The sequence below is a fragment of the Neolamprologus multifasciatus genome, chromosome 17 (assembly GCF_963576455.1).
Source record: "Neolamprologus multifasciatus chromosome 17, fNeoMul1.2, whole genome shotgun sequence".
Classification (NCBI taxonomy): domain Eukaryota; kingdom Metazoa; phylum Chordata; class Actinopteri; order Cichliformes; family Cichlidae; genus Neolamprologus; species Neolamprologus multifasciatus.
The window spans coordinates 35,653,328-35,678,785 of NC_140455.1; the positions used below are offsets into that span (position 1 = coordinate 35,653,328).

Below are 25,458 nucleotides of genomic sequence, written 5' to 3' on the forward strand. Positions count from 1 at the left end.
CCCCGACATCAGCCAGCGCATACTGGGAATGGCATAGGCACCAATCGGTTTTCTATCGCCCATTTGCTGGGAGTAAGGGCGCCCTCCGTTTGCAAGGTGCGCCTGCTGCTTACGGCACATGGAGGAGAGGGCGGGGCGGCGGGGAATTCTCTGGCTGGAGCAGCATCTAATAACCAACTCGCAAAATAAAACAAAATAAAAACAAACAAACAAACAGGAAAACACCAGACATCATGATACAGACTTATAATTTGCACCGATGTTTTTTTGAAATTCTATACGCGGAAAGAGAGCGCGAGAGCCCTCGGTGCGCCTGCTCGCTGCTGAAGTCAAAGTAAACGTTATTGTCATCTCCGCTACATAGAATAGAATAGAATAGAATAGAATTCAACTTTATTGTCATTGCACATGCACAGGTACAGGGCAACGAAATGCAGTTTGCATCCATCCAGAAGTGCTTTAGCCATGATATAGATATATTACAATATATATTAGCAATAATATAGATATGTAAGTATATTACAGAAATGGGTCTATTATGGTATGTTATAATGTACACGGTATGAAGTATGTTATGAATATTCTATAACTATAAGTATGTACAGGCTGTAGTGAGTACAAGCTATGTACAGGCTATGAACAGGATATAAATATGAAATAAAAAACTATACAGAAATCTGAGATATACAGCTATACAGAAATGTGAACTACTATAACTAAAATTATTGTATGTACAGAATGATTATTTACACAGAACTATACAGTAGTGCAGTTAAGATAAGTGAGATATGTGGATAATTTCTACAGAGGCTGTATAAAGTGCTAGTGATTGTGAGTGTTGGTTCAGTCCATGTTATTATTGTGTGTTTGAGGGTACAGTTGTCCATTGTGTGTCAGTTGAGGTGGCAGAGTCACGCCTAAGGCAGAAAACACTGGTGGGGGTCTTAGCAACAGGGGGAGCAGGCTTGGGGTACTTCCCAAAGGCCCAGGTTAGCAGTGCACAGGGAAAGGAGAGACACCAGCTACTCCAGGAAGAGGTCCGAGCAGGTGTGGAGGAGGAGCGAGTAAGTAGAGCTGTAGGCCTTAAGCGGCAGGGAGCATGGACAAGTGGGAGAGCACCTTGCAGCGCAAGGTCACCTGGGCAAACATCATGCAGGCAGACTTCCACCGGATCCGATTCCTAGTGCAGGCAGTATACGACACTCTGCCAAGCCCAGCAAACCTCCATCTGTGGGGAAAGAGTGAGACACTTGCCTGTCCCCTGTGCTCTGGAAGAGGGACCCTAGAACACCTCCGTAGCAGCTGCCCAAGGGCCCTGGCCGATGGTCGGTATCGTGAAGAAGCAGAGAAAGCCACAAGGTGGCTGTGGATCAAGAGAGCTGATCCGTGGGTAACTACTGGTACGCAAGTCGGGGCCTGATCACCCCCGGCTGGGTCGCCTGGGCGAGCGTGTATGATGTTGTGAGACCCGAAACACCTGATGACCTCAGGATACATCACTGAAGATGCGTACCAGTGCATCCAGGAGATGTGTCTTTATAGTGTGTAGGTGGTTGAGGGTGTGTGTATGTTCAGTCCATGAGTTTAACGTGGGTCAGATGTCAGGAGGCAGAGTTCAGGAGTCTGACAGCTGTGGGGAAGAAGCTGTTCCGGTACCTGGTGGTCTTAGTCCGGAGGCTCCTGTAGCGCCTCCCTGAGGGCAGGAGGGTGAAGAGTCTATGTGATGGGTGACTGGGGTCTTTGATGATTTTCCCAGCCCTTTTCAGACACCGCTTCCTGTAGATGTCCTTTATGGCAGGAAGTGGTGCTCCGGCGATGCGCTGGGCAGTTTTCACGACCCTCTGCAACGCCTTCCGGTCCAAGGCAGAGCAGTTCCCGTACCAGACTGTTATACAGTTGGTCAGGATGCTCTCGATGGTGCAGCGATAGAAGTTCACCAGGCAAAAAAAAAAACAAAAAAACAAAAAACTGGTTCACAGCATAATAAGTCTGAATGAACTTCTAATGAACTCTGGGGCGTAGATCACTTTGATTTTTAAGAGTCTCATTGTCTTCTAGATACAGCCATGATATATTAATGTTTTAGCAGTTTTGTGGATCTATCGGTTTCTGTCCAAGCTTGTGAAACGTGAGGTATTTGTCATTCCTCACACAGTCCATCCTACGCAGCAAAACGCGCATTAATCACCCAACTCTCACTCCCTTGTTGAGGTCAGAGTAGATAACGACTGCACACATTGGCATGTCCCACCAAAAACATTTGTGCGACTTCAAAGACGGTCTTTACCTTACAATATAAAGCGCCTTGAGGTGGCTGTTGTTGTGAATTGGTGCTATATAAATAAAACTGAGTTCTACGTCACATTGGACATGATACAACCCAGGTTCAACATCACAACTGACCAATCCTTCAGTTAGCATTAGCAAAGAAGTTAGCTAATACTATTAAAAACTGTCACAAGCAAACCAACATGAGTAACCTGAATTTGGCAGGAACAGGAAACCTAACTTATTATATTATTAATATTTTAAATGCTTAACAACAACAACAACAATACATAGCCAGTATTTTCTCATAAATACTTGCTAACTACTAGCCCAGCAATAGCAAAAGGTGAAAAAGCGCAATACAAACTGGAAATTAAGACGGTTTACTTTTGAAGTAGAAGTTGTTCGTCAGCACTGCAGTCCACATTTTTGAAAAGGCACAACTTGTACTTTGAAGGGGAAGGTCTCTGTTTCCTATTTGCATTACTCTTCCTGGTTTCGCTGCAGCACAGAGAGTACCTTTAAAATGTTTGTAGACGCTTGCATTGAGAAAGGTTTTTGCCTTGGAAATACACATTTTATACTAGTGACAGGTGGTTGCCAGGGGTCTCTGGCCCGGTTGTTCATTTCCACTTCTCTTTAGCACATAGTACTGCCTAAATTCCTGCTACATTTCAGTTCTTTTTTAAACTTTCTGGTGCCAAACAACATGTGCCTTTCATACGGGGTCACGGCACAACATTCTCCTGTTTGAGCTGCTTTTTCCCTCTCTGCATGACGTCAGAGGAATCTTTTACTTGAATAGTTGTGAGCATGTTGTGCTGTTTTATGACTTAATGTGTGGTGTGGAATGTGGAAAAACGTCCTTATATAATGTGGATTTGCTCTCCTTTATGTCACTGATTGAATGTGTTCGGATGCGTGAAACTCCCCTTTAGTTTCATGTTGCACATTAGGCATTGCTAGTGACACATTTATATCACACAGACACGGAGTTCAATAAAAGTACAAACAGCAGCAGCAGCAGCATGCCAGCAAGCAAACACTGACCATGCGTGGACTAACCTTTGAACCCTGTGCAAACCGACTGTATCATGGGTCCATCGGCACAACGTGTGGATGTGGACGAGCAGAGTGGAGCAACTTGCCCTGCAAATATTTACCTCAGGTCCAAGTTAGTGCAGAGGGCATGTGGCAAGAGGGGAACAAGTGTGTTTGTCGCTCTCATTCAGACAAGGAATGACTTCACTGGGGCCATATAGCAGGACAGCTGAGGGACTGGATTGTTAATGTGATACTCACCAATGTCGCAGCGAGCTTCAAGCATCTATAACAGGGGTTCCCAGCTCCAGGCCTCGAGGGCCGGTGTCCTGCAGGTTTTGGAGCTCACCCTGGGCCTACACACCTGATTAGTTCATTACCAGGTGTGGGATTATAATATTACCTTATGCCATGTTATACCTCTGGAGAACGGCAAGACATGTTGAGGAGGTAATTTAGCCATTTCAATCGGCTGTGTTGGATCAGGACACATCTGGAAGCTGCAGGACACCGCCCCTCGAGGCCTGGAGTTGGGACCCCGATCTATAAGAGTGGTGCAATATTAAAACATTTGTTTACTTGTTATGCTGTGTTCCTTCCTTTATTTATTGCTTATGAGCTTTTATTTCATTGTGAAACTTTAGTTTGTTCTTTTGTTTGGTTTTTCATATTGGGACCTTATGGAAACAAACAAGAGGATGCTAATAAAGATCAAAAATTCCTAAAAAAATTCTTAGATTGCTTGAAATAGATTCAAAACAATACAATTCTGGCACTCCTATATAATACAACGTATAATACAAATAAAATATTCACCGAAACCGAAAGGAGAGGCTTGTTGGACACTCTCTTTGTCAGTTAATTGCATCAAAAAATGCTCCAAAATGCGCCAACACGGTCAAGAAAAGAAAGAATAAGAAAGAAAAAAAGGGAAAAAAAAAAAAAAAAAAAAAAAAGTTCACCAGGATGTCTGAGGACAGATGGTTCTTCCTCAGAGTCCTCAAGAAGAAGAGGCGCTGGTGAGCCTTCTTGACCAGCTTGGAGCAGTTGGTCGTCCAGATGTACGGTGGCCCCTAGAGACAAAGCACGTACAAACTCCAAAACACTTGCAAACTCCAAAACACTTGCAAACTCCAAAACACTTGCAAACTCCAAAACACATGCAAACTCCAAAACACTTGCAAACTCCAAAACACTTGTAAACCCCAAAGCACATGCAAATTCCAAAACACAACGGAAGTGCTCCAGGACGCTAGGGGCAGTGTTGAGCTTTTGTTACCTAGTAACTACACAAGCCAGGATGTACCAATGACCGGATTTGGGGTCTGCAGCCTTAAAGTCCGCATTTTAAGGCCGATTACGTCACAGCGACACGACGAAGGCTGTCCCAATTCAAAGGCTGCTCGAAATGCGGCCCTCAAATGCGTACTTAATTTCCCTGAATTTTAAGAATGGGTCGCTGTAGCCTTCATGGCCCAACATATCCCAGATTTCATAGCTCGCCTGTGGTGTGGATAATTTTGCCGAAAAAAACGGCTGAAGCGGAGCCGCCAAGAGTAAACTTTCAGAAGTAAGTACTGAATATTATGTCACTTATTTATGCGCAAATGTTTTTTATAATGAAGAACATTAAAACATTACTGTTGGCCACATGTCGGGAAAGTTATGTGACATTAGCGATGTTTGTACTAACTTGGTTTTAAAGCCTTTACTCCAAAATATACGCCGTTCAATAGCTGACTTTAATCTTACAGAGAATGTGATGATTTTATGGATAATTAAAGTCAGTCATATATCCACAAACACAACAGGCTGAAAGTCAGTGATGCTGCTCGGTTTGCAGTCCTGAATATCACGGCACAAGCAGGATTCACTGCACTGTTAATGTTAGCTATGTTATATTGCTGCCACTGTTCGGTGGTGTAGAGCCAAACGGACTTTAACGTGTGTTTGAACGAGCTGACGGTTCACTCGTTAAGCTGAAAGAAAGGTGCTTTAATCACAGGAGTCACACACGTGTCCACTGTACCATCTGGGAACTCTTCTTGTTTCGTAATAACACAGTCCTCCTTCTTTTGTGCTGTTTTGTAGCAGTGTATACACCTGAGGCTGTCACCTGTCTGTCTGTCCTGCACTCTCTCTCTTTTTCTTTCTCTCTGATTGTGTAATAAAAGTATGAACATGTATTTATAAGTTACATTTGTGTTTGAATCCTGCAGCTTATCACGCATTTGATTTCCATGTGTGACAACTGCAAGTGTCCAGAGTGAGGACAGACTGAGGGACTCACTGCTGCACATCATCTGTGAGGCTTTGCACCCCTGATGATCCACCAGGACTCAGCAGTGTGTGAGGAAGAGGAGGAGGAAGAGCCAGCAGCAGCTGACAGATGGAGAGAATAGACAGACTGTTCCCTGTTTGTGAAGGACTGCTAGGAAAGTTTAACATAACTAATTGTCTGTCCTGAATCAGTCTTATTAGGTAATGTTCAAATAATTTTATCATTCCAGTGTTTGCAGTGTGGGAGAAAGTACTCAGGGCCTTCAAGTTACACACTATGAAAGGAAGAAACAAGTTTAATATTCAGAAACCTAAAGTATGTATCAGCAGCTGAATGGACCTAAAAATAAATGTTTGTTTCAGTTCTATGAAGCTTTGAGTATTTTGGATTAGTTGCACTGCTGTGTTTGTTGCATCATATTGCTGTAATTGTTTATATGCTTTATATATTCTGAGGTAAGTTGATCTATAGTGTTACATCATATTCTATAATGATGCTATGTGTTTGTATACTTTCTGCCCAGTTTGACCCATTTAGCAGAAGTCAGCCTGTTTAAGGCTCTGATATCTATTCTGTATGACTTAAAGCAGTTATGACATGGTCTGATTTTCTCACCCAATAAAGGAATATTCAATATATCAGTCTACTCTTCATTTTATCAGAAACAGTTATCACAGCTCATATAATTTCTTTTTACACACGTATGTAAGCAATGAGCCAAATTTAGTAATGCCAACATACGGAAGGAACAACATTTCTCTCTTATATATGATACACCTATATATGCACTGTCAAAGATACTTGTCTTTGAGTGAAGATTTAAGGTGATAAGACCTATAAATAACTGCAACTTGAATCTGTACTGTGGCTCAGTATTTGACACAGAGTTCATGTTCACTGCTGTAATAGCTAATAATGATTAATATAATAACTATAATATTGGCCATATTATATTTACATTACCAAAGTGATATGACTTTAGTCTCATGAACAACATTAGCTAATTGTTATTTACTAACTAATCTTAAATGACTGTTCAGTACAGAAATGAAGCCCAAAAATCATGTTTTACTGTCCTGTGGTCTCAACCTCAGATACTTATCAAATCACACAAAGCTCTTGTAGAAACAAACAAACAAATGAACAAAATATGTTTTCCTTCATTTCTGTCAAACAAAATTGTATGACACGTTACCAGCGGTTAGTATCATGGTTGCTAGGCAACCTGGGAAGCGCGACAGAGACTAGACCGTCCCATACAGACAAACTTGCCGTTTATTTTGCAAATCGAGCTCAACACTGCCCCTAGCGTCCTGGAGCACTTCCGTTGTGTTTTGGAATTTGCATGTGCTTTGGGGTTTGCATGTGTTTTGGAGTTTGCAAGTGTTTTGGAGTTTGCATGTGTTTTGGAGTTTGCATGTGTTTTGGAGTTTGCAAGTGTTTTGGCATTTGCATGTGTTTTGGAGTTTGCAAGTGTTTTGGAGTTTGCAAGTGTTTTGGAGTTTGCATGTGTTTTGGAGTTTGCAAGTGTTTTGGAGTTTGTACGTGCTTTGTCTCTAGGGGCCACCGTACAGATGAGATCCTCGGACATGTGAATTCCCAGGAACTTGAAGCTGCTCACATGCTCCACAGCCGTCCCCTTAATGTGGATGGGTGGATGTGTGTCAGCATTCCTCCTGTAGTCCACGATGAGCTCCTTGGTCTTCTCAGTGTTAAGCAGCAGGTTGTTTCTGTCGCACCACTCAGCCAGACGATCCACCTCCTCCCTGTAGGCGGTGTCATCGTTGTCACTGATGAGGCCAATCACCGTGGTGTCATCTGCAAACTTAATGATGGTGTTAGAACCACCGGCAGGTCTGCAGTCATGGGTGAAGAGGGAGTAGAGGAAAGGGCTCATTACACAGTCTTGTGGTACACCGGTGTTCATTGTGATTGTAGATGAGCAGCGGTTATCCAGCTGGACATGTTGGGGGCGGTTGGTCAGGAAGTCCAGTAACCATTTGCAGATGAGGGAACTGATGCCCAGGTCTGTCAGTTTCCTGATAAGTTGTGAGGGGTGGATTGTATTGAATGCTGAACTGAAGTCTATAAACAGCATTCTGGCGTATGTGTTGTTGTTGTCCAGGTGTGAGAGGACAGAGTGCAGTGCGATGGAGACTGCATCCTCTGTGCTCCTGTTCTGGCGGTATGCGAATTGGTGGGGGTCCAGGGTGTGGTGGTGGGGGGGGGGGGGGGGGGGGGGGGCAGGATTTGAAGTGTGTTAGGACCAGCTGCTCTAAGCACTTAGTGATGATGGGGGTGAGTGCTACTGGGCGGTAGTCATTGAGGCTAGATGGGTTGGAGTTTTTGGGTATCGAGACGATGGAGGTGGATTTGAAGCAGGCCGGTACCACAGCGTGGGCCAAGGACAGATTGAATATGTCTGTGAGCACTCCTGCAAGCTCCCCAGAACACGCTCTGAGAACACGCCCGGGGATGCCATCAGGACCTGCAGCCTTGTGGACATTGATCCTGCTCAGCACTGCTCCTACATCGGTGGGTGAGAGAGTCAGAGGTTGGTGGTCTGGCGTCATGTCTGTTTTGGTTGTGGTTGTGGGGTTCCCTCGCTCAAAACGAGCATAAAAGTTGTTGAGCTCGTTGAGGAAGGAGACATCAGAGGATGCGGGGGAGGGTTTGGTGGTCCTGTAGTCTGTAATGGTCTGGAGTCTTTGCTGCATGCGTCGGGGGTTGGAGTTGGAGGTGTTCTTCTACCTTCTTTTTGTAATGGTGTTTGGTTTTTTTGATGCCCTTCTTTAGTTAGCCCTGGCTGTACTGTAGGCGTGTGCATCTCCTGACCTAAAGGCAGTGTTGCGGGCCTTCAGGAGAAGACGAACATCCCGGTTCATCCAAGGCTTCTGGTTGGGGTACATGGTGATCCGTTTCTGGGTGGTGACACTGTCTGTGGTTTCGGAGATGTAATCCAGTACAGATGAGGCATACTGGTCCAGGTCTGTGTGGGTGAACATATTCCAGTCTGTATTTTTAAATCTGTCCTGGAGCACTGCGTCTGTCCCCTCTGGCCACACTTTACTTGTCCTCACAGCAGGTTTCACACGTTGGATGAGTGGTGAATACCTAGGTGAGAGGAACAGGGAGAGATGGTCCGAGATGGTCCGATACATACAGTCCAGTATATAGAGAGACGAGACGACGAGGCTCCAGTTACAGCAGTGTAAGTAAACAAACAATAAATATAAGAAGAGTAAGAAAACAAATATACACTTTAGGACCAGACGCAAAGGGATCAATAACAATTTAAAATTTATAATATACAGTTTGATGATTTAAAGTCTCACACACGACCCGTTGAAAGGGGAGGGAGACCTGCTGCTTCCAAATAGAGCACATTTCATTCATAATGTTGTAAATCCAAGCCCATTATGTATTCTTGATTTGAATCCTGGCTTGTGTGAAATCCCAGAAATAAACCTTAGACAAAGTGAATCTGTGAACTAAGGTGTAGGTCTATTAGGGTCTATTAGGTTATGTTGTGGCGATCCTCGAGTTGGGGGATTTGTGTTCGCCCGGGGCGCCAAACAGGCTAGGACCGCCACTGAATACGGCAAGACTATGTAAAGTAAGGTAAAGTAAATCCATTGGGTATCTTTGTTGGCCTTTAGACATCAGTTCTAGGCGGCTAAAGAACCGAAACGGGACAGCCCCCCCCCCCCCCCCCCCGCCCCCCCCAAAAAAAAAACCTAAAAAGAAAAAAGAGATACATTTAAAAACTAAAATATTACATTAAATAAGCTCCAGTCAGTTGACAGAAAGACAGCTGCTTTTAAAAAAAAGCACACAGCCTCTTGTACAAATTATGAATGTTACAATCTGGACACCTCCATGTAAACACTGGGGTAACTCATCTGGTGAAACGTTTTCTTTGAAATAACGTGATCCCTCGTTTATCGCGAGAGTTACGTTCTAAAAATAACCTGCGATAGGTGAAATCCACGTTTTAAGGCTGTAAAAACACCCACTACACCCTTTATACACTTTTCTCAGACAGGAATGAACATTTTCAAACTTTTCTCTCTTGTTTAAACACTCTCAAAGTTCAAACCTTCGTAGAAAAAGACATCCCGTATTATGGGATTAAACCAAAGGTGCCTTTCACAGTGCAAAATGTTGATGTATTTGTCGGGGAGAAAACTTACAAACACAGTGGCGGTCCTAGCCCATTTGGCGCCCCGGGCGAACACTCCCTCTGGCGCCCACCCCCCCCCCCCCCCCCCCCCCCACACACACACACATAAAACATATTTAGGATTATACATTAACATAAAACTGTTGTCGGAACAGAAGAAGAAGAGAAACAAACAGACACACACATATGAAGAGAGAGAGAGTATGCATTGATGCATTGTATGCAAACAGCTACCAAACAGCCATCATAATTCCTCATACAATGAGAACAGGACAAATCAACAATTGACAATGACTAATTAATATTAAAATCTGTAACATAATGTATTGTTTGGAGTTTAGTCTGTTACTGTTGCTATTTTTACCATTTCTTCTTGGAGCAACTGTAATTCACATAATTTCCTTAGGGATTAAAAAAGTGTTTTGATTCTGATTCTGATTGTTTCAGGATGACCTGCCATTATCCAATCACACATCTGCTTACCTGCATCTTTTGCTCGTTTCTCTTCCTCTTTTCTCTTTTTTCTAAATTGAGGACCTGATGGCTTTGAACTTTTCTTGTCCATCTTGGTTTTAATTTTGCACTCCAGTATGAACACAAATCCCCCAACTCGAGGATCACCACAACATAACCTAACACACCTACACCTTAGTTCACAGATTCACTTTGTCTAGGGTTTATTTCTGAGATTTCACACAACCCAGGATTCAAATCATGAATACATAATGGGCTTGGATTTACAAAATTATGAACGAAATGTCCTCTATTTGGAAGCAGCCAGCCCCCCTCCCCTTTCGAAGGGCTGTGTGTGAGACATTAAATCAGGGGCGATTTTAGCCCAGTTTTGGAGGTGCTTCAGCACCCCCAAAATGAATCAAAGCACCCCCAAAGATGTCTTACTTTTTTTGAAAATATTTGCTGTTTGTGGGACACACTACTAAAAGTATAAAAAGCATACAGTACTTAATTGAGATGGAACATTTTAACAACAAAAGTCCCCCCTCCCAAAATGGTTTGTTCCAGCTCGGCTCTCTCCTACTCGCTCTAGCGCTGTTGCTGCCAGAGCGATGGTGGCTGAGACCACCTTTTTTTAGTATTTTATTTGTTCCTGAGTAAATCGGTTAGGCTGAGATTAAAGTTATAGTTTTTACACAGCTGAATAAACGTCAAGCAGACAACTGATTATCAGAAGTGTGAGATGCTCGAGAATATACTCCGGTGTCCTGTTATATTTTAGATAACAATGAGTTTATTAAACTTCACCAAAACAATCTGCAAATTTCATTCAAATTTAATAAACTATCATCTTGTCTTTATTTTTAGTTAGCACAGACCTTAAACACTTAGAGCTGTAAGCTAATGATAGTTATATGAGAGCAGATGCTGCTGGTGCAATAAGCTGTACGCTGTACATCCAATGGATGATGATCTGATTAGTCGACTAATTGCAAAAATAATCGGTGGCTAGTCGACTATCAAAATAATTGTTTGTGGCAGCTCTAGTTGAAAACGTGTTTTCCGACGATGTTTGCTCTGTAGTAAAATTAGCGATATTTGACTCCCCTGTTGATCTCATTGAAATGTATACAGCCTATTTAAAATCTAAAACTTAACATTGTCCGTAGCCTGCTGTTGTTACCACTGTCCTGTTTGAAATGTAATGAGAGAAACTGGTTATTTTGCCATATGTGCATGTGCCGATATTGAACCCAAGGTACTAACTAGCTAACTGACTGGATGCCCATTAACCTTATAACTCCTGTTGTGTGTGTGTGTGTGTGTGTGTGTGTGTGTGTGTGTGTGTGTGTGTGTGTGTGTGTACAGATTGTCAGTCCAAAGAGGGAGAGAGGAAAGAGGGGAACATGAGGACAAAGTACAAGATCAGGAAGTACCAGGTAAGAAAACAGACAGGGAGTACTAACAGGCAAAACAGTAACTGTTAAACTGGCAAAGAAAAAGAAAGACAAACAACTCATACAAACAACTCATACAATCTGGAAGTTGTGTTCTCCCTATATTAAAGCTGCTATACAGAATCTGCAAAACAAACTGGGTTGTCAGCCCTGGCACTGCATTACCATATTGAGCTTCAGTCAGAGGAAGTCACGGTTGCCAAAGACCTTATAAAGCTCAAGAGTGAGGCTGGTGCCATTCAAGATATGTTAACATTGTACAATCTTCTGGATAATCAGATCTTCCCCAAACTGAAAACTGTTATTCAGGTTGCCCTAACAAACCCAGTTAGCAGCTGTAGCTGTGAAAGGTCTTTTAGTGTCTTGAGTCAGCTCCATACCTGGCTGAGAAGGACCATGGGTCAAAGCAGACTCCAGCACCTGGCTGTGATGTCAGTTGAGAAAGAGATGCGTGAGAGACTTGACCACCAAAATGTGACAGACAGATTTACCAACCTCAAGGTGAGGCGACATAGGTTAAAAGAAAAGAAAAAATCTGCAGAGCCATAGTAGTATCTGCAGTAAAGATCTTTTCATACATTGTATACATTGTACCAAAGGCCAAGTGTCTCCATTTTCTAATAATATTTTGTATATTTCAAGGACTCTTCTATTTTTGGATTGTATTTTTTATGTATCTGTATTGTATTATACATACACTTTAGAAGTGAATCTCTGTCCAAAAAATGCACACAGTTTACTTTTTACTCACTATGAGCATCATTCATCATTTTTCCCCAGTAATTAAGGTTAGGATATGTATTTTTTTTTTTTATTATTCCAATCCATTCTTCTTTGACAGCATTTTAATAACCTTGATCAGATTTGATGGTTTTGTTACAGACTTTTCAAAAAAGTGTTTTGCTATTCTTTCAAAAATGTGGGATTAAATTGTGTTAAAATGTACAAAACAGTGATGTCATGTTTTGTGACGAGGACCCAGGCACAGAGAGACTTGATGAATTTAAGAAACTTATGATTTAATAAAGAAATTTGCAGACTTGCACAGAGACGGTAAAATTATGATGACTGATAATGGAGATGAAGACAACAGACGATGAGGACAGGGAGGAACAGGGGTTTAAATGCACCAAGGAGGCAGTCAGAGAGAACTCGGGACAACTGGAGGCATTTAGGGATGCAGGGACTGACAGAGACGGGGAAGAAGTCTCATTGTGATGAGAAAAGTTTACCTTGCCTGGATGGGCAGCTCTCTGGGTGCTCAGCACCCCCAAAGCTCTGATCCTAGAATCGCCCCTGCATTAAATCATCAAACTGTAAATTATAAATTTTAAATTGTTATTGATCCCTTTACCCCGAGTCCTAAAGTGTATATTTATTTTCTTACTCTTCTTATATTTATTGTTTGTTTACTTTCACTGCTGTAACTGGAGCCTCGTCGTCTCGTCTCTCTATATACTGGACTGTATGTAGCGGAGATGACAATAAAGTTTACTTTGACTTCAGCAGCGAGCAGGCGCACCGAGGGCTGTCGCGCTCACTTTTCTTGTATAGAATTTCGAATTTCAAATTATGAGTCTGTATCATGATGTCTGGTGTTTTCGTGTTTGTTGTTTTGTTTTTATTTTGTTTTATTTTGCGAGTTGGTTATTAGATGCTGCTCAAACCAGCCAGGGAATCCCCCGCCGCCCCGCCCTCTCCTCCCTGTGCCGCAAGCAGCAGGCGCACCTCGCAAACGAGGGCGCTCTTACTCCCAGCAAATGGGCGATAGAAAACCGATTGGTGCCTCTGCCATTCCCAGTATGCGCTGGCTGATGTCGGGGCAGCATGAGTACGAGCAATTTATTTATTTTTTGCCGATGTCCGTGATGCCGCCCCCCACCACGATGCCGCCCCGGGCAACCGCCCGTGTCGCCCGTATCTAAAACCGCTACTGCCCTGCCCCCTATCTACAACCCAACTTATATCGCAAGTGGGCACCAAAAGTCAAGGAACAAACTAACATTAACACTTATTTCCAGTCCTAACTCAAACCAAACAACAAATTTACAATCAGAATACACCACTCCACATAGTAACAAGGAGAAAAGATAAGTAAATAAAATAAATGAAACAAAAAATAATGGATCCTTATTCAATTAACTCCAACTTCATTCACATTCTTCATATTGAGTTATCGTTCTAGACATCATCAGCATAAAGTGATAGGAAATATAATCTCGTTTGCTATGCTGCACTGATTTTTGTTTGTATATTTCACTTCTTCGTGTTGTGTTTTTTCAGAGCTCTGTTCATCAACGTGTTAGGCCTAGCTTGCACCCTGACATCGTCAGTGATTTCAGGGCTGTGTCTTTATTCGTTCTATAAGAACTGTGACCCATGGAAAGTTGGACAAGTTTCTTCACCTGATCAGGTACATACACATAAACAAAGAAACCACAAGATGTTTGTTTTTATTCAAGTTATTTTATGATCTTAAAATAAAAATCTTTTTTCCCCTTTACAGCTGTTGCCTTATTTGGTGATGGATATCTTGGCAGATCACCAAGGGCTTCCAGGACTATTTTTTGCTGCAGTATATAGTGCCTCTCTGAGGTTCATAGAACATAATTTGTTATATTTTTATTCATGTTGCATGTAACATTTAAAGCTGTGCCACATTTAAAGTATCAGTTATGTCCATTAGTCCAGAGTAAACATGGTTCATTTCTTCATGTTCAGCACAGTTTCTACTTCAATCAACGCAATGGCTGCAGTGACCATGGAGGACCTGATCAAACCACGCATTGAACTGTCTGAGAAAAAGCTTCTCTTAATCTCCAAAGGGCTGAGTAAATAATAAGTTTTCGGTTGTTTGTTTATAACACAGACTGCATGTTATATTAGATTAAACTGAGCACTGCTACGTGGATGCGGCTGATAGTCGATAAAAATGTCATTTTGTGATGTGATGTTTTTGCAGGTGTGTTTTTTGGAATTGTATGTGTTGCCATGGCTGGACTGGCATCACTCATGGGACATATGATGCAGGTAGAGGGATCTGTTAATGCAGAGCTGTCAATGTTTTCAGGCAAACACATTCAGGAACGTTGTTGTTGTTTATTAGAAAGCATGTTAGTTACATAAATAAGTACATTTTTCACCTCAGTAAATACGACCATTTTTAAAGTGTTTTTTGAGCTGCAGGTCTCTTCAAACAGGCAGTGTCCATCATTTGGGGGGTCACTGGGGGTCCTTTACTCGGTCTGTTCAGTTTGGGTGTCCTCTGTCCATTTGTCAACTCCAAAGTAAGTCCATTCTCATTTTGGTATTTTCCTAAATCAACGTAACATCAATTTATCATCGTATAAAATAGTACGGGAGCATTTTTCTTATTAACAGTATTAACAGTATTAAAAAAACACTTTATTAAATGCTTAATGTTTAAAAAAAATGTTAACAGCAGGATAAAAATAATAATGACCAAACTCAGGGATGTGTGCTGAGTCCCCTGCTGTACGCTCTATACACTCACAACTGCAACCCCCACCCACCCATCCAACATTTGTATGCTGTAAATATTAATTTTAACAAGTTTGCTGATGACACAACTGTGATTGGGCTCATCACGATGGGAGATGAGTCTGCATACAGGGACGAAGTCGAAAATATGTCATCAAGGTGCAGCTGAAACAATCTGGTCGTCAATACCAAAAACCCCCCAAAGAAATAGTAGTTGACTTCAGAAGGAACAAATCTGACCCCAGCCCATACACATTAATGGGGACTGTTTGGAGAGGGTCTCTGACTCCTGGGCCTGCACCTGGGTGGTGACCTATCCTGGAAAACAAACACCACAGCTATGATCATCCCAGTGTGGTTTGCCAGCAGTACTGCTTAGGATTAAGCATCACTCCAGAGGGTCATCAACACAGCACAGAGGATCATCAGCTGTGATCAAGAGCTGTACTCTTCCCTGGAGGAGGTGTACAGGTCCTGCTGCCACAGGAAAGCCTACAGCATCCAGAAGGACACATCCCACCCCGCACATCACCTGTTCCAGCTGTTACCCTCAGGAAGGCGGTACTGGACAATTAAGGCCAAAACAAACAGACAGAAACAGCACATACACCAGGGCTGTTGCATTTATAAATACACTCGGGAGATAAGTCACTGCAAAAACACAACCTTCAACTGTGCAATATTTTTTTTCTTTTTAACTGTGTAATATTCTTGTTCGTCTTCTAATTGTGCAATATTCTGAGGACTGAAGCACTGTGTGGCAACCGTATTCTCACTTGTACATTCTCTGTCAGTGCGCCCCAGGGCAGCTGTGGCTACAATGTAGCTTGCCATCGCCAGTGTGTGAATGTGTGTGTGAATGGGTGTGTGAATGGGTGAATGACTGAATGTAGTGTGAAGCGCTTTGGGGTCCTTAGGGACTAGAAAAGCGCTATACAAATGCAGGACATTTTTGTATACAGACTTGTACATACTATTTTTTTTTCTTTGTTTAAAATTTACTTACTCCTCCGTGAATCGCAACCTTATCGTGGTGGAGGGGTTTGTGTGTCCCAGGGATCCCAGGGGCTATGTTGTCTGGGAGCTTTTGCCCCCTGGTAGGGTCTCCCATGGCAAATTGGTCCTGGGTGAGGGACCAGACAAAGAGCGATTCAGAAGACCCTTATGAAAAGAACATCGAGGGAACAGTTTACCCTGCCCGGGATAGGGTTACCGGGGCCCCGCCCTGGAGCCAGGCCCGGGGAGGGTGCCTGAGGGCGAGCGTCTGGTGGCCGGGCCTTAGTCCATGGGGCCCGGCCGGGCACAGCCCGAAGAGGAGACATGGGCCCATCCTCCCGCAGGCCCACCACCCGCAGGAGGCGCCATAGGGGTCGGGTGCATTGTGTGCCGGGTGGCGGCCAGGAGCGGAGGCCCTGGCGGACTGATCCCCGGCTGCCAAGACTGGCAATAGGGACATGGAATGTCACCCCTCTGGTGGGGAAGGAGCCTGAGTTAGTGTGTGAGGTTGAGAGGTACCGGCTAGATATAGTCGGGCTCACCTCTACGCATGGCTTGGGCTCTGGAACCAGTCTCCTGGAGAGGGGCTGGACTCTGTCTCAGTCTGGAGTTGCCCCTGGTGAGAGGTGGCGGGCTGGGGAGGGTATTCTAATATCCCCTCGGCTTGCTGCCGGTACGTTGGGGTTTTTCCCGGTGGACGAGAGGGTTTGTTCCCTGCGCCTTAGGGTCGGGGAACAGGTCCTGACTGTCATCTGCGCTTATGCACCGAGTGGCAGTTCGGAGTACCCAGCCTTCTTAGAGTCCCTGGGGGGGGTGCTGGAAGGTGCTCCACCTGGAGACTCTGTTGTCCTGCTGGGAGACTTCAATGCTCACGTGGGTAACGACAGCAAGACCTGGAGGGGCGTGATTGGGAGGAACGGCCTCCCTGATCTGAACCCGAGCGGTGCTTTGTTATTGGACTTCTGTGCTAATCACAGTTTGGCCATAACGAACACCTTGTTCGAACATAAGAGTGTCCATAAGTGCACGTGGCACCAGGACGCTCTAGGCCGTAGGTCGTAGGTCGATTTTGTAATCGTATCACCAGACCTGCAACCATATGTTCTGGACACTCGGGTAAAGAGAGGGGCTGAGCTGTCAACTGATCACCACCTGGTGGTGAGTTGGATCAGGTGGCGGGGGAGGACGCTGGACAGACCTGGTGCACCTAAACGCGTAGTGAGGGTGTGCTGGGAACGACTAGCAGAGGCCCCAGTCCGCGAGATCTTCAACGCACACCTCCGGCAGAGCTTCAACAGCATTCCGAGGGAGGCGGGGGACATTGAGTCCGAATGGACCATGTTCAGCGTCTCCATTGCCGAAGCTGCTGCATTGAGCTGCGGCCGCAAGGTGGTTGGTGCCTGCCGTGGTGGTAATCCCCGAACCAAATGGTGGACACCAGAGGTGAAGGGAGCCACCAGGCTGAAGAAGGAGTCCTATCGGGCTTGGTTAGCCTGTGGGACTCCGGAGGCAGCCGACAGGTATCGACAGGCCAAGCGGAATGCGGCTCGGGCAGTGGCTGAAGCAAAAACTCGGGTGTGGGAGGAGTTCGGAGAGGCTATGGAAAAAGACTTTCGGACTGCCTCGAAGAGATTCTGGCAAACCGTCAGGCGTCTCAGGAGGGGATAGCGGTGCTCTACCTGCACTGTGTATAGTGCTGGAGGAGCGCTGCTGACGTCGACTGAGAAAATTGTCAGGCGGTGGAAGGAATACTTCGAGGACCTCCTTAATCCCACTGACGCGTCTTCCGAGGAGGAAGCAGAGTCTGGGGATGAGGGGAATGACCCGCCAATTTCCGGGGGCGAGGTCACTGAGGCAGTTAAACAACTCCTTGGTGGCGGAGCCCCTGGTGTTGATGAGGTCCGCCCCGAGTTCCTGAAGGCTCTGGACGTTGTAGGGCTGTCCTGGTTGACACGCCTCTGCAATGTTGCGTGGAGATCAGGGGCAGTACCTGTGGACTGGCAGACCGGGGTGGTGGTCCCCATCTTTAAGAAGGGGGACCGGAGGGTGTGTTCCAACTACAGGGGGATCACACTCCTCAGCCTCCCTGGAAAAGTCTATGCCAGGGTGCTGGAAAGGAGAGTTCGTCCGCTAGTCGAACCTCGGATACAGGAGGAACAATGCGGTTTTCGTCCTGGTCGCGGAACACTGGACCAGCTCTTCATCCTCTCGAGGATACTTGAGGGTGCATGGGAGTTTGCCCAACCAGTCTACATGTGTTTTGTGGACTTGGAGAAGGCATTCGACCGTGTCCCTCGGGGTGTCTTGTGGGAGGTGTTGCGGGAGTATGGGGTGTCTGGCCCATTGCTACGGGCCATTCGATCCCTATACAACCGTTGCAAGAGCTTGGTTCGCATTGCCGACAATAAGTCGGACTCGTTCCCGGTGGGTGATGGGCTCCGCCAGGGCTGCCCTTTGTCACCGGTTCTGTTCATAATTTTTATGGACAGGATTTCTAGGCGCAGCCAAGTGGCGGAGGGCTTTCGCTTTGGTGGCCTTAGAATCTCATCTCTGATTTTTGCGGATGATGTGGTTCTGTTGGCTTCATCGGGTGAGGGCCTCCAGCTTGCACTGGAGCGGTTCGCAGCTGAGTGTGAAGCAGCGGGAATGAGGATCAGCACCTCCAAATCTGAGGCCACGGTTCTCAGCCGGAAAAGGGCGGAGTGCCCACTCCGGGTCGGGGATGAGTTCCTGCCCCAAGTGGAGGAGTTCAAGTATCTCAGGGTCTTGGTTGCGAGTGATGGGAGAAGGGAGCCGGAGATCGACAGACGGATTGGGGCTGCAGCTGCAGTAATGCAGACGCTGCACCGGTCCGTCGTGGTGAAGAGGGAGCTGAGTGTAAAACCGAAGCTCTCAATTTACCGGTCGATCTACGTCCCTACCCTCACCTATGGCCACAAGCTGTGGGTAGTGACCGAAAGAACGAGATCGCGGATACAAGCGGCGGAAATGAGCTTCCTCCGAAGGGTGGCTGGCCTCTCCCTTAGAGATAGGGTGAGAAGTTCGGCCATCCAGGAGGGGCTCAGAGTAGAGCTGCTGCTGCTCCACATCGAAAGGAGCCAGCTGAGGTGGTTCGGGCATCTGACAAGGATGCCCCCTGGGTGCCTCCTGGGTGAGGTGTTCCAGGCATGTCCCACCGGGAGGAGGCCCCGGGGCAGACCCAGGACACGCTGGAGAGATTATATCTCTCGGCTGGCCTGGGAACGCCTTGGTGTTTCCCCGGATAAGCTGGAGGAGGTGGCTGGGGAGAGGGAGGTCTGGGCCTCTTTGCTTAGGCTGCTGCCCCCGCGACCCGGCCTCGGATAAAGCGGATGAAGATGGATGGATGAATGGATGTTTAAAATTTATTGTGCATCTATACTTAAAAGTGCCCCCTTCCACTTGTACTGAATGGGTTTACATGCAGTTTTTGTTGTTCAAAAGCACAATGGCAATAAAGATTCTGGTTCTGATATTTGTCCACAGGGAGGTCTATGTGGTCTCGTGACAGGATTGGCTGCAGCTGTCTCTGTGAGCATTATAGAGATGATATCCCCTTCTCCTCCTGAGATGACCCGACCTCTCTCGCTGAGCACTGAGGGTTGTAACTTTACTTCTGGTGGCAGTCTCAACTGGACTACCCCACTGCCAACAGAACCAAGTCTTTTTACCACAACCCCGGGACAGAATACTGATGACATGTAAGTGTGGTCGGGTCTGTCTTGAATGAATGAATGAAATATTATCTAGTGAGATGGGATGAGCGAGCTTTCCTATAATAAACGAAAGTATAGTAAAGTAAAAAAAAAAGGCCATATGATTTTTAAAAAGTGATATAGTAAAAGGCAGTGTTGTGAGGTCATTAATAATAATAATAGTAATAATAATAATAATAATAATAATAATAATAATAATAATAATAATAATAATAATAATAATAATAATGGTGGAAAGCATAAATGTGCCAAGTATCCTACTGCTAGTTTTTAGCCAAGCTCGCAGTGGCACTGTAGTCTTGTTGAATATATTTTTCATTTGCAAATTGTCTTCACAAATCCCTTTGTAGCCTTCAGAATACTTTCATAATATGGTGTAATTACATTAACAAGACATTTGTTAACAAGATATCTACTAATCTCTCTCACCACCAGACATGCGGTTCAGTGGCACTCTCCATCCTACCTTTACTTCTGTGTCATTGGAGGTTTAACATCTGTTATTGTTGGAATAATCATCAGTCTCTTGACAGGTACAAAACAAATGAAATAAAATAAATAAAGATTTTGCCATTAATTACCTGTACTTGGGAATGGATCTGTGATATTATTTTCTTATTGTTTCTTCCACTCATCATTTCAGGGGGATTGAGGGAGACGGTGGACCCGAGGCTCATGCTAATGAAAGAAGACACTCTTTCTTATCACCTGTTCAAACGTGTCAAAGACGGGGTACGTGCTGAAGAGCAAAGGTATCAAAAGCAACAGACTGATGATGGGTGCTCATTTCTGCCTTGTACTTTTCCTTCCTTAGGTCATGGGAGGAACAGACAATGTTGGTCAGCCAAACAAGGAGGATGGAAACAATAAATCTGCAGTACGGAAATTTGACAACAATACCCGTGTCTCATCTTTTTAACAACCGATACAGCTGAAGAATTTCATGACAGAGCTGCTGCAAAGCTCAAATCCAGGATTGTACTCATCTGACTTCATAAGAAATGACACCAAAGGAACTGAGTTGCCAGCGAGACAATAATGTTTTTATTTTTCCAGTGATTCCGTAAAAGTTGCGCTCCTCTGACCAGGAGGGCAAAGCAGACTTTGCTCACTTCATGTACCAGCCAGAGATGCTGAAACATCCACAGGATACAATCCACACAAACAGTTTAGGTGATGAATACATGATGATGCTATTTATTACTGAGTCATAAAGCTTTTTTAGCTTTGGTTATTAACCCAAATGCCAAGAAACTCTGAAAGCTACAGTAATGGTGAAAAGAAATGACACACTCTTTAATGGTATAGTTTTACATATTAAAGCAGCAAAAAATAATCTAGTGCTTAATGTATCTTAAAATTAATAAAATGCAACATCAGATGAACGACATCTGACGCACATACTGCATCATTTATATCTGACAAAAACTAATCCACAATGCAGATTCAATGTGCGAAAAATTAAATACACCCATACTAAATCCGTAGGAATTAGCAGGGTGTGTAGCAACTGTGTGCTCCTAATTAAAAGCATTTGATTAACTGATTATCAGCAAGTGTGACCACCTCTATACAAGCAGAAGCTTACAGGTCTGGAGCAGTGAGGTATGTGTTTTACACAATGCTAAGGAGGAAGAACATCAGCAATGACCTTAAAGAAGAAAAGAAATCCAAGAGCTACTCCTCAGGCTCTCTTTTTCATAAAAATGAACATGGCAGCATGGTTCAGGCTCACAAAGTGGAATCTGAACAAACCACAAGACGACATGACCATTGTTCTTCAGAAAGACAACAGCGCCACATTTTGCAAAAGTTAAACATAGCACTTCAACACAACCACCTCATGACAATTGTCAAGCCCGGTGGTGGAGAGGTTACAATTTGGGCTCGTTTTCCAATAACAGGACCCGGGCACCTTGCAGTTAGAGTCAATCAAACTCCTCTGTATGCCAAAGTATTCAGCTCAATTAAAACACTGCGGCAGGATCTTAGCAAAGCTCTGCATGAACAAATACCTGCAAACATCAATGAACTGAAGCAATGCTGAAAAGGGAAGGAGCCAAAATTGCTCCACGAAATGTGAGAGATTGAAAAAGTCCACAGGAAAACATTATTTTGAGTTACTGCTGCTAAAGGTGGGTCTACAACCTACTGAAAGATGCAGTGTAAGATTTCATAGCCCTATGAGAACCTCCCTTTTCAGAATCCAACTGTATCTTTTAAATGGCAGTGAGACTGACACCAGCGCTGATCCACACAGGTGTTCACTGTTCACAGACACAAACTACATCTTTCTTGGCTGCCACCTCAAAGCACATTGTGCGCTGTCGGTCCTGGGTGCTGCACAACAACATTCAATATTTAATATTTACTGTTATTTACACTTAGCTAGATTAATGCGATGGTGCTGTGTTTATTATGTTGCTCTCTTTTTTTGCTTGTTTTCTCTTGTTTTCTCGCAACCCGTTCTCACTCCCGACGCGTAAACTACTGACGATTTGTCACGTCTATGGGCTCAAAATGTGGTCATAAATATTTTGTACTTGTAAATCAGGATTTGTATGTGTAAAAAGAAATTGTGTGTGCGTAAAAAAGATTTGTGTGTGGACTTAGCCAAAAAAAAAAAAAACCCTGCAAGTTACAAGTACAAATTTTGACCCTATCTTTCTTCCTTTCATCTGATTGGTCAATGTCATGTCAATCACAAATGTAATAATCCAATCAGAGAACAGATGGGTTTGGCTTGGTTTGGGGCGCTTTTTTTTTAACTGCAGGTCTGTGAAAGGAATAAATGCCCTTTTACATGCGAACCCAGCGTTTTCTATGGGCTCAAAATGTGGTCATAAATATTTTGGATTTGTAAATCAGGATTTGTATGTGTAAAAAGAATTTGTGTTTGTGCGTGAAAAAGATTTGTGTGTGGACTTAGCCAAAAAAAAAAAAAACCCTGCAAGTTACAAGTACGAATTTTGACCCTATTTTTCTTCCTTTCATCTGATTGGTCAATGTCATGTCAATCACAAATGTAACAATCCAATCAGAGAAAATTGGCTGCTTGGCTCTGTGGGTTTTTGCAGCAGCTCTACCTGTACTAGATGCACCTGCTCCTTGTCGTTTCTATCTCTGACTTTATGTCCTCTACAAGAGTTTCTTTTTTTTGCTTTTCTTCAAATGTTCAATAAAAACATGTATGCTAATTCATAACGAAGAAAGCTTTGTAATCAAGACTGTCATTTCCAAAACACGCACAAATCTTTTTTACACATACAAATTCTGATTTACAAGTACAAAATATTTATGACCACATTTTGAGCCCATAGGGAGAAAACTTACAAACATACAGTACAGCGCTTCAGAGTTGTTGTTTTTTATGACACCGCACGGAGGAGATTGATTGACAATGGTCTACAGCCAATCAGAGCGCAGAACACAATGTGCTGTTTAATAAAAGCATGCAAAAGGTGAACCGCGTTATATGGACAACTGTACAATAAAAATGTGACAGTGGGACAAAGCAGGCTTAAAATATACTCTGGGCTTACAAACAGTATATGAAATTGAAACAGTGGCCTTAAGTACAAAATATCAATGACAGTGATGATCGCTTTGTAAAACCCAAAGATGAGGATTTTATTTCCCTTTCAGAGGCAACCTTAGTTGAGTTTAATAAAGGAGCAGCTGTTGGAAATTCTGTTCTTTGTTTTGGACCCGGTAGGTGTTAAAAGGTGTGTTTGTGAACCCGAAAGGCTGATAAATCACCGATTACTACATGTACATTGCTTGCACTGTAATCCAGGAAAACCACTTGGAGCTATCAGCGTGTGCCATTATTTTTCGGGTTCTTAATATCTCTTTTTCATGGCCCGATATTTTCGGAGGAAATACGGAGCTTCTAGCTCCTTAATGAGGGTATTTAGGGCCAAGACACAGGAGCTTGTTCAGAGATCAGAGACACACTTTTAAAGCTCTGCAACATTGCACACCACCCAGTCTTGTCTGTTTTAACACCAGTTTACTTACATTTTTGTACAGCCTGATAACGTCAGTTTTTAAAGGGTTGGTCATGGCCTTTCACACTTTTGAAAGGAGAAAAGGAGACAAGGAGGGCCAGGAGAGAGAGCACACAGAAACCTTTACACAAAATTAAGTTTAGCTTAGTAGAAAGTAAAAATTAAAAAGTAGTCATAAAAAACACTCGAGTAAACTACAGATACCTGAAAGTTGTACTTAAGTACAGTAACAAAGTATTTGTACTTTGTTACTTCCCACCTCTGGGCCACATACACTGTAAAATCGAATTAGTTCCCAGAACTCAAAAAAATTGAGGAAACTCGTTGCCTCAAAAAAATTGAGTAAAGCTTAGCTAAAAATGACTAAATTAGGATAACTTATTTATTTTGAGTACTCTGTACAAGCTCATTTGTTCCCAGAACTCAAGAAAATTGGATCAAGTTTACGTAAGATGACCAAGTTAGGGCAACTTACTCATTTTGAGTACACTGTACAGCCTTGTTAGTTCCCAGAACCCAAAAAAATTAAGGAAACTCGTTGCCTCAAAAAAACGAAGTAAAGCTTACTTAAGATGACTGTTAGGACAACTTATACATTGCAAGTCTGCAGTATTAAGAATAACTTGCTATTTCTGACTGTACAATACTAATTGTTTACTTACTGACAAACATTTCAAGTTCAACTAAATGAAAAAACAATTTGTGGTAACCTGAATATGATTAAAAATAATTAACAACACTTTTTGTAATGATGTTAAAATCAGCCCAACTTTTATTTTCAAACACAACAAAGTATAACAGCCAACATACTGGACACTGTTCTGCTGAACAACAAACAATTATATTGCCATCTGTAACCCATATCAACTACTCCCTGTCACATGACCCACGTCAGCTGATTTGCGGTCCCTCTCCTGATTGGCTCCTTCCACGTCGCGGCAACTCTGAAAACCGGCTGTAGAGGGATACTTCCGGGTTCGACTTCTGCTGTGGCTGTAAGCTTATGGCGTTTAGAACGGCGTTGGAAAACAAAGCGTTTTCTCCCCTCAATTCATCTATAAACTCATTTCACCTCAGCGGTAAGTATCCTTAATATCTACCAAAAACAACCTTTTGGTTGTCAGTAAGCAGTCGATCGTTTTCGCGATTAAAAAATGACTTTGTTCGGCGGCGTTCCCACCGCGAGCAGAACTCCAAAAAGAGTTCAAAAACCGCTGTTTTTGAACTCTTTTCTTTACTTAAGCACTTTAATGGGCTTACTTTGGAACAAAGTGAGATTGAATGATTATTGTTATGTGTTGCCTTGAATCCGGCTATGCTGTCTGTTAGACAGTTTTTCTTTATTGTTGTTTTTGTATTTGGTTGTAGCGAACGCTACTGGAATGTATAGATTAAGCTACGTAGCCAAGATGATTAATAATAATTAATAATTTAACTGTTGTACATTGGTGGATGATGATGATGGTGATTCATGATTTGCACTGTTACATAGAACTGCAGAAAAATGTATTTGATTACCGGTAAACTGAAT

General features: G+C 43.6%; 1 protein-coding gene across 1 annotated transcript; it reads left to right on the plus strand.

The window, feature by feature from the left end:
• Window positions 1-1,099: 1,099 nt before the first annotated feature.
• LOC146499776 (sodium-coupled monocarboxylate transporter 1-like) lies at window positions 1,100-21,178 on the plus strand. Its single transcript, XM_085138310.1, has 11 exons — window positions 1,100-1,400; window positions 1,491-1,545; window positions 13,970-14,099; window positions 14,193-14,281; window positions 14,408-14,517; window positions 14,649-14,716; window positions 14,887-14,973; window positions 19,688-19,902; window positions 20,353-20,450; window positions 20,561-20,649; window positions 20,732-21,178. The coding sequence occupies exons 1-11, from the start codon at window positions 1,100-1,102 to the stop codon at window positions 20,834-20,836; spliced, it is 1,347 nt and encodes a 448-aa protein (XP_084994436.1). The 3' UTR covers window positions 20,837-21,178.
• The last annotated feature ends 4,280 nt before the right edge of the window (window positions 21,179-25,458 follow it).

Coding starts and splice junctions, on each gene's coding strand:
- LOC146499776 (XM_085138310.1), top strand. CDS start 1,100: ATGGACAAGTGGGAGAGCACCTTGCAGCGCAAGGTCACCTGGGCAAAC. Junction 1,546..13,969: donor GAGATGTGTCTTTATAGTGT/GTAGGTGGTTGA, acceptor GTGTTTTTTCAG/AGCTCTGTTCATCAACGTGT. Junction 20,650..20,731: donor TCAAACGTGTCAAAGACGGG/GTACGTGCTGAA, acceptor TTCCTTCCTTAG/GTCATGGGAGGAACAGACAA.